At 41.6% G+C, this 9,794-nt stretch overlaps 1 protein-coding gene across 1 annotated transcript; it reads right to left on the bottom strand.

Annotated features, from left to right (window-relative positions):
- Positions 1-555: 555 nt before the first annotated feature.
- capns1b (calpain, small subunit 1 b) lies at positions 556-8,675 on the bottom strand. Its single transcript, XM_036536457.1, has 11 exons — positions 8,526-8,675; positions 7,210-7,308; positions 6,595-6,631; positions 6,052-6,144; positions 4,789-4,846; positions 4,185-4,249; positions 3,899-3,967; positions 2,906-2,984; positions 1,990-2,106; positions 1,823-1,881; positions 556-1,106 (listed from the first exon to the last, which is right to left on the bottom strand). The coding sequence occupies exons 2-11, from the start codon at positions 7,254-7,256 to the stop codon at positions 1,080-1,082; spliced, it is 651 nt and encodes a 216-aa protein (XP_036392350.1). The 5' UTR covers positions 7,257-7,308; positions 8,526-8,675; the 3' UTR covers positions 556-1,079.
- Between the last annotated feature and the right edge of the window lie 1,119 nt (positions 8,676-9,794).

The raw sequence follows: 9,794 nt of genomic DNA, 5'->3' as shown, positions 1-9,794 counted from the left end.
TATTGACCAATAGAAAAGGCGCACAGGATTTTGGTTTGGAAGACCCGCTCATAAGGTGACAGCGCGACTAAAATGGTCATAGCAGTTAACATTTGCCACCCATCTTTGGAACAATCGAGATACTGTTCTTTCAGGGACAGAACCAACTACTTCTGTGTATTTTGCTATGATGTCCCTTTCTGTATTTTCAAAGTATTTCAGAGGCCACTCATTTAAATGTCTATCTGTAATTCATAAAAATGACATTGTGTGTTGTCTATTGAAGAACAGTGAGTCATGAAAAATAAAATGAATCATTTACCATAGCCCAGTATCATCCAACTAAAATTGATTTCAAAATGAAAATAATATTGCAAAAGAATAGATATCAACCAATAATGGCATTGTAATAAATGTTGACATTTTCTCTGTCGTTGCAAATCTAGTGGGGTTTGTCGGGTGTAGGATAGGAGATAAATTTGATCAAGATAAAACACCCCTTTAATAAAAGAAAGAATGGCACACCAACCATGTGGTACAGTGCCAAGTTTTGAAGGTAAGAGACAACAGACAAGCTCATGATAATGATTCCTTTAATCAAACACTTCTTTTATGCAAAATAAGTTGTCAAAAGGGAATTACAAACATTTGAGTAGGATGAGACCAAGGATAACAATGTAAAAGGTCCTGACATCTCTGTGTTTAAATGGCAAAGCTCTTCCTTGTGCTGTTACAAGGCTGCCCCCTAGTGAAGGGACTGCGTCTAGCATCTGTTGGCCTCTACACAAAATGGCAAAGGCATGAATATGGCTGGTGATACACCCTTTAGCTGAGAAAGTAGACATAAAGTAAACCTGTCTCAAATAAAAATACAAAAGTGGCAACGATACGCATTTTAAGGGAGGTTTAGGTTTGGACCATGAAACTCCTCCGATTGTCCTTGGTTAATAATCTGGGTAATGTGACATTCCACAGAAGTGTCCCAACTGAAAAAGTAAGACATGCAAACAGGCTAGAGCAGTGTCAGAGCTAGGGGTAGAGTGTGGCTAGAGACACGCAGAAGACAGACAGGGAAGCAGTTCTGAAGACGTCTCCGGTGCTCAAGAGTACATGGTCAACTGCAGCCACTGTGAAGAAAGAGAGGAGAAGGCACCGTTTCTTCAAGTTATTCAGCTTAACATTGCTGCAAGAATACACAATACTGCAATACCTACATACACCACTAATAACAGTGGTGAATGAGTATGGCTTCAAATATTTTAATAGATGATGCATCAGTCTCATGTTTTATCAATGACTCACTGAGCCTAGCCTACCAAAGTGTGTAGTACAGCAAAAGTGTTTGTTTCAGATCATTTGACAGTTGACGGCACTTTGTAAAGCCTTGATCACACATTCCTATGTGCAAGTCTTTTTAGTTTGGGTTTAAATAAGTACAGAGTTACCACAGGGGTACAGACATTCAGTTCCCAAGTGGCAAAATCCAACTACTTCTGATCTCTCTATTACTCTAACTCCTTAAGAGCAAGGACACAGCCTGAATTTATGACATCCAATGACTAAACTATGCTATTTTCACTGAAGAATGGATTAAATGCAGATGCAGAAAATCTCTAGGTGCCAGGACAATTAAACCAAGGTTACAACATATTTTACATAGCAGGGGGAAAGGTGTGATTACACACCAGCCACAAGCACACATTCCTTTAATGTACCCATCATGTTCAGCATGCAATACAGGGCCACCTCCGGGATGCATTTAACCCTAAACTGCTGTAAAACCCCTCCCCACCTGACTTCATGGCAATACGTTTCATGATCCACACAAGTGCAAACATTTTACCTCCTGGATGTTGACTTTGATGGTTCCATTGCTGTCCTTGTCAAGGGTCTTGAAGGCACCTGAAAGCACACGGTACACATGCTTTGTAACAGCACATTCCAATACAGTGTGGACATAGCCTTGCTCCAGTCTGAGAGGCATGTGGAGAGAGAGAACTCTGTACTCACGACACATGGCATCCAGTCGCACCAGGCAGCCGATGTAGTTGTCGAAGTCCATGTTGCCGCTCTCGTCGCTGTATCTTCGGATGATCATCTGGAAGAGCTGGTCGTTGAGAGGGAAGCCTGGGTATGGAGCGAGAGAAAGAGAAACAGAGAAAGGAGAAAGAAAAGGAGAGCAAGACAGACTGGACTGTTAGGTCAGCTCACATTACCCTATAAACAACTTACATTTGATAGTGAAACACAACAGTGTGGCAGTATCTTAGAAAGAACGATTATCACCCAAATTTATTTTTGTATGAACTCATTTTAAGAGATTACCGCTAAGGCATCTGTGTCAGTAGATACCTGAGGATGCCACCACTATTATCCACTCAATTAGCCATGACAGTGGAGCCCACTCACAGTCACTCCAGTGGAACCGTCTTTCATATTGCATTTATTTACTTGGCTGACATGTCAATTCAGACTGACTTTCAAATAGAGCACAAGACTTCAGATGAGGCGACATGAACAACAGCATATCCAGAAACCATCACACCATATTCAGAGGTGCTCACATGTCACAGCGCTACAATAACCAGTGTCATGCTGTAAATACAGACTTAAATAAGTAAAGATTATGTAAATATCAGTATCACCCTTCATCAGAATCCCTTCTCTCAGCATTGAAACAAGAGTGACCCAGCAGATCAGACAATCTACGAGATTCCTGGAAACGTGCAACGCCAAAAATGTACTGCGCAATCTCTAGGGGGACTGCTCAACATCCTGAAAAGAGCTGGATGTGTAGCCTACAAATCTGCATAAACAGGCCTATTGTAACCCCCTGTCACTCTGAGCTATGTGGCATCACTGAGTCCACTGAGACCCTACAGAGTTGACACTCAAATGAGGTAGTCACCACGGTTTCTGTGCTCACCTGCAGCTCTGAAAGCGTTGGGCAGCTCATCGGCGCCGATGACACCTGAACGGTCGCTATCGTACTGTTTGTAGATACCCTGAAGAGAAGAACACACGAGTGTAAAGAATTCTATTAACAGCAGCAGTACTTCTGTTGAGAGACGTCTACAGCCAGCCCTGACATACACTATACGGACAAAAGTATTTGGCCACACCTGTTTTTCAGGGTTTGGGCTAGGCCCCTTATCTCCAGTGAAGGGCAATCTTAATGCTTCAGCATACCAAGAAATTTTGGACAATGCTATGCTTCCAACTTTGTGGCAACAGTTTGGGGAAGGCCCTTTTCTATTCCAACATGACTGTGCCCCAGTGCACAAAGCAAGGACTATATAGACATGGTTTGATGAGTTCGGTGTGGAAGAACTTGACTGGCCCGCACAGAGCCCTGACCTCAACCCCATCAAGCACCTTTGGGATTAACTGGAACGGAGATTACGAGCCAGGCCTTCTCATCCAACATCAGTGCCTGACCTCATAAATGCTCTACAGAATGAATGGGCACAAATTCCCACAGAAACACTCCAAAATCTTGTGGAAAGCCTTCCAAGAAGAGTGGAAGCTGTTATAGCTGCAAAAGGGGGACCAACTCCATATTAAAGTATATGTATTTGAATACAATGTCATTACAATGTAATGATCAGGCATCCGTATACTTTTGTCCATATAGTGTATGTTTAATATACATTTGAGTTACACATATAGTTAAAATATGTTTCTTTTTATCAGATTATTTATATTACTACAACTGCTGAATTCCTTCCTTTCTTTCCTTCCTTTATCTATTACTGGGTACAAAACCTTCCGCTTACTTTACAGAGAAGAGTATGTTTGTGTGTGTGTGCGTGTATAAAAGTGTAGTCAAAGGCATATTACAATGTAGATTAAAAGAAGCTTTCCTTACTTGGAAAACAGGAATAAAAAAAGGTCGACAACCCTAGGGTGAGGCACTCACCTGCCATTTCTTGATGTTGTTCCATAGATACTTGAATTCATGGAAGCCCAGCTTGCCAGTGCTGTCACTCTGTTTGTTGGGATTCAAGGACAAACTCCAACTATCAGACAGTCAAGCAGCAGTCAAAACAGTTGTTACCACAACCGTCAATGCCACAAAATAAGCCATCGTTGCTATTGCCGTGGTCTGTTTCTGAAGAGACTTGGCTATATAGTACTCCATAGGTATTTCTAATTGAGGCCTCCCCCCTCTGTTCAACTGTGTCCACTTTATGGCAGAAGGATACATCCATGACTGCCACCATGCTTCTGCAGGATTCAATGCTGAAACCGTCTGTCTTCAGATCGCCATCTGGAAGTCAGAAGAGGGCTCCCTGTCATTCATTTACACCATGTTTCGTAGGCCAGAGACTCAAGGCACCTGTGTTGACACACAATGCGCTTTTTCCTGACTCTCCAATGAGTCCATTGAGTCATACATTCTGGGCCAATCACAACCTAGTGCGCACTGAATTTGAAGAGGGAACCAACAAGCCCAATGGGACCCATGAGGACTCTAACACAGGTTACATATATATATAGCCATGAACAAAAACGCAAAGAGCTGCATGTGTGGAATGGATTCCATTGAGGATATGTGCAGTGAGGACCAACCAATGACACTGCAGAAAGAATGAAGATGGCCGCCGCTCAAGGGTGGTGAGTAAGGCATGCTGACACACACAGAATCTGCCCGAAAGCACTGATCCCAGACCTGAGTCAGCATTAAAAAAAAGGTTGGGGTTTGGATTATAGCTGGATGGACTGCTGGGGGGAGAAAGAACCCAATGCCATACAGACAGACATAGCTGTGGAAATGCACATACAAAGAGACCAATGAAAGAGGCTCACGTTTGGAGATGATTCTGTTGAGGATGTTCATCAGTTCATTGGGGCTCACCTCCATGTCCTGTAAAATCAAATACATTAGCGTGACGAAATCTACTGCAAACACCTCTCACTGTGTACAGCCCAAATTAAGCCGATTTAAAATACTTTCACGGTATATGTGCATGTAGAAACTCCACATTTTGACAACAAATGAAGAGTTAAATGATCTACTGCTCAAAGAGAGAGTATAATTAAAACAGAGGAAAAATTCTGCATCATTGTTAAAAGAATTAGAGAGGAAAAACTATTTGTTAAAACAAATACAGTAGCATCACACTTTTGTGATATGTACCTGCAGATACTCCAAATTTCGATAACGCATGAAGGGTTAAATGATCACTGCTCAAAGAGGTAGTGTGGTTAAAACAATCAGAGAGGAAAAACTCAGGAGGGGTATGAAATACCTGCTTGGCAAAAACTTTTACAAAAAACTTTTACAAAACTGTAAAAATATCCAAATGCTAATCAGATGTATTTGAATTATATTGTGTTATTTCCATTTTCATTCATGTCCCTCTCAGAAACAAATGAAACCCCTCTTGGCCCAGAGCAATGTCACATTTTTTTAAGTGTACAGTCAATCTTCCCAGAAGAATGTACAGTCACGCCTTGATGTGAGTCACAAACAACCACCCATGCCCCATGGCCCAGGGTAAAACACACACACACACACACACACACACACACACACACACACACACACACGGGTCTTTCCCTCCCTCTAGTAATAATCTGCATGCAAGAGAGAGACGCCCAGTCCTTTCATGACAGGAATGAAGAATAGAGGAGAAACCTGCCCTACGTCCTGTTTGAGAGCAGACAAGAGTAGCATTCCAGGCTACTCCCTCACTCTCCGCTGATCTTGAATCAGAATGGCTGCTGAGAGCTGTTTGTAACACAGCGCGTTGCACTTGGGACACAACCAGCGTAGCAACCAATATCAAAAGCAGGAAAATAAACAAAGAAGGAACAGACTCCAAACAGGACTGTGGCAAAATGAAATCAGATGTGAGCTGGTTATAGAAAACAGACACAGACTAACATAATGAGCCAATCCCCTTTCTATTTAGGAACCCCTTTGTCCTCAGTCTTAGGAGTTTATAGGAATCAGAGAGTGAGCAGTAGGAACAGATGATCTGCAGTCGTGGAGGAGGAGGGAGGGAAGGAATGAAAGGACGACTCTGAGCGGTGCACGGAGGTGAGGGAGGTGAAAGAGATACTCACATCCCCTGCCAGCTGCTGGAACACCTTGCGGAATTGCCTCTCCTCGTCACTCTCATGCTGCTCGGCGTATGCCAGGGGCCTGCGGGGTGGGGGCTAGAGAGCACAGACCGGCCACTGTCAGCCACCGGGACACATCCCTCCAAAAGGGGGTTAGGCCTCCGTTTTACGAGAGGCCCACAACAAAAGATCATGGGCAAAAGAAAACAACCACTCTCCGCTGTCAGCTAATCGATGTCTGCCTAGTTTACATTCCCAACATTCCGTTGTCGCACACCCACTATCAAGACCCTCCCGAATACATTACTGTTCTAAATAATACAGACCATGTCAAATGTGTCTGAATGAATGAACGTACACATGCATGAATAACCACAAAAAACATGTGTGGTTATATGAATTACCTAAAGATTTCACCTTGGTATTCGCCAAGCAAATAGTTGTCTGCATGTAATGATGGTATGTTTTACATTTATAGTAACAGGCAAAAATAATTAGCAGAAATACTTCTACTTAAAACCAGCAGCACAAAAATGTTAAACTTACAGGATCTGAGGGCACGAACTGGCCAGGGTCAATATTGCTGTTTAAAAAGAAAAGTAATTTAACATTTAGAAAACTGTGGTTATACTGGCTTGGGAGAGAACACTGCATGCAAAATGACAATTTAGTCTCGCCTACCAAACATGTCAGGCCTGCCTCGCTAAGCCAGCTTTCTCCTTAGCTGACAACCCTGCACTTACCTGAGATAAGAATGCAAAGACTGCAGTGAGGGCTGTTGCCCTTCCTCACTTGTCTCATATTTCTTGAGAAAAGCCTGCTATGTATTGATTGAGTGAATGTAACTCCCGCTGCTTTCCATTGCTCAAAATTTTTTGCATACATTTTCTAAGTTTGGACCGCAGCTGTCACTGGGCAGGCTTGTGGCCTGGTAAATAACACTAACTACAACTAGGCTCATGTGAGTCCAATCATTCATTGAAAAAACTGCTGTAAAAATTCATTCCTGACATCTGGCTTCAATGTGACTGTTAAATGTGCATGGTGTGTGTGTGTGTGTGTGTCTATAAGACAGTGACTGTGTGTGAGAGTGAATGCATGTACGTGCCTGCATAAATACCACCAGTCTGACAGGGAACCACCCTGGGCTGCCACACCTACCTCACAACATCAATGAGACCTCCGATTAGTTTTTTGGCCAGAAACATCTTGACAGTGTCAGTGAAGGTGAAAGACGGGCAGAAACACAGGCAGTAGAGGCTAAAAGGATTACAAAGATTCTGTTAGATATTTCTTACTAGATGAAAGGATTTAAACCAATTTCTATCCCAGTCCACTACCACACCACAAAGGAATAAGATAATTCAATCAATTTCATAATGGGGCCAAATGAGGAAAAAATAGCTTAATGTTAACACAAGAGCAGTCTTAGCCATTCATAAACTAAGTAGAAATCAAAGGGGTGATAAGACAAAGAAGAAAGCTAAAATCACAACTTAACCGACTGCTTCCCAGAGGGCTGCAACCACGTAAGAGCTTTTTTTGACAAGCTGTTTTCTATGAATGTTTGGTTCCCATGGAACGCCTTTCTTGAATGTAACTGTGCATCCACATAGCACGGAAGACAAAAAGACTTTCAAAAACGTTTTTTTTTTCCTTGTCTCACTCCAGATAGGAAGTAAATAACTTTTATGCATACTACAGTAAGTTACAGACAGGCAGTTTCATACTAGAATGTAAAAGCGTTCTTTTAACTGCGGCGACAGAAATGAAGTTTGCCCCCAAGTAACCATGTACCTATCATGCCACGAATCAATTATCGGATTTCAGAGTATGACCAACGTCGATGGACACGACGAGAATAACTAGAAGACACTGTTCCTGTAAATATGCATTCCAGTGCTTCATTTTGTTAGCTTCAGTTCGGCGGAGCAGTTGTAAAATGGAACCATGGCTTTTGACTCATCAACGAAGTTCGCAGATTCCAAAGCTCTTTAAGCTCTTCTAGCGTCTTTGAAAAGGTAAAATACCTTAAATATAAGGTATTTAAAAATAGAACTGAACGCGATCTCAAATAAACTTATAGTACGTCATGCACAGTATCAGTTAGGTAATATGACAACCAGGCCTGATTCACAACACCAGTTGGTTAACGATCCTCACTAAGTAAATGATCAAATAAAACACTGCCATTTCCATTTCCGTTGCGCAGTGACTTCGCAAACAACAACATAAAAATGTACGTTTTACTTCATTAGGCTACCCAAAACAGACTTGGGTGTTTGCTATAATCGCCTTGTGTAGTCCAGGCTTCGCAGAGGCCCTTTCTGGAAAAGTTTCCTGCTTGGAATCTTTTGGTACAATAACAAAAATGTCCGCAATGCAGCTGTCACAGCCGAGGTACAAAACAATTCTGTCTGCGAGATCCGAAATGAAAACGTATAAAAAATCAACAATATTTGTATAGAAGCACTTACCAAGAGCCTGGCGTATATGAAACGAAGGCGAGTGCAAGACTGTCGGGTGTTTTAGTACGGACTCCCCTCCCAACTACGTACAGCACAAACCAGTTCAGCAAAACCGTCCCTTCCCCACCAAAGACCTCCACACCCAAGTAAATGCTTGCTATTGAGAAAGGAAGTCTCAGTATGTCTCTGGGTCCTAATACCCGTAGAATACAGAGCCGCTCTCTCAGTTTAGGTGTAAAACGCTGCTGACGTGAATCTTTGGATATTATGTTGAATAGCACTGATAATGACAGTTAAACCATATGATTCCGTAGCAAGAAATTTTCTTAATCTCCTCTAGAAGACAAAAGAAGCATGACTGTAATGATTCTAAAGATTATCATAATAAGACACAAAAATTATACATGTGGCCCATTTTAGCTGGAAAACAAGAATTAACTCTTTGTATGTAAAAGTTAACAACACCCACAGCATAGACTGTCAATAACAGATAGATGGTATTGGAGCGTTGTAAATTATGATCCATAGAGTTTGACGGAATTACTGGTGAATCGTGGCGTTTGTGTGTAGGTTGATGCCACACCTATTGTTGGAATGGAATTTTGTTCGTGTAGGGAAACTCACTCAAAGCAAGAACGTTTATTTACAACTCTGTTGCTGCAAAGAAGAAGGCACTGAACAGGCATTGTGCATAGCATACATAAAAACGTCATAGTCTAACATTAGTCTAACATTGCATCCAAACACACAATTGTTATTTTCAAGAAAGCACTTTCACCTGGGTTCTACAATTATTTTAAATACGTATATTATTTTATATTTAAATGCATTTATTATTTAATTTATTTGTTATTTTACGTTTTAATTTATTTGAACAGTGGGCATTCTGGTTTAGATTGATTGAATCAATATATACACCTACATTTTTTATTATACACTTGAAATGTTTTCCTGGACCCATTACCCTAGCCTAAATGGGCTTGCCTTTTGGATGTCCATTATCGGTTTACTGTGGCCATCGGAGTGGTGGCGCTATATGGTCTAGCCCCAAAGTCATCGAACTGCAATCAATACATAATGTTGCAGGCCCTTCTCCAGGTTCGGCAGACATCTTCCATAGGTAACATGTACAGTACTTCAGTTCGAGCTCAAGTTTGTTTTGTTTATTATTAAAAAAAATCCTAATATTCCTGACATCGAGCAAACATCGTTAGGCAACATTTTACCACGTCAATATAGCTCAGATCTAATTGGTTATATCGTTTCAGGAGCAGGATG

This window comes from Megalops cyprinoides, chromosome 9, assembly GCF_013368585.1.
Source record: "Megalops cyprinoides isolate fMegCyp1 chromosome 9, fMegCyp1.pri, whole genome shotgun sequence".
Taxonomy (NCBI): Eukaryota; Metazoa; Chordata; class Actinopteri; order Elopiformes; family Megalopidae; genus Megalops; species Megalops cyprinoides.
Note: the sequence above shows the minus strand (reverse complement) of the source record. Positions and strands in the feature narration are given on the sequence as shown.

Coding starts and splice junctions, on each gene's coding strand:
- capns1b (XM_036536457.1), bottom strand. CDS start 7,256: ATGTTTCTGGCCAAAAAACTAATCGGAGGTCTCATTGATGTTGTGAG. Junction 2,985..3,898: donor ACAACATCAAGAAATGGCAG/GTGAGTGCCTCA, acceptor TCTTCTCTTCAG/GGTATCTACAAACAGTACGA. Junction 2,107..2,905: donor CAACGCTTTCAGAGCTGCAG/GTGAGCACAGAA, acceptor CTCCATACCCAG/GCTTCCCTCTCAACGACCAG.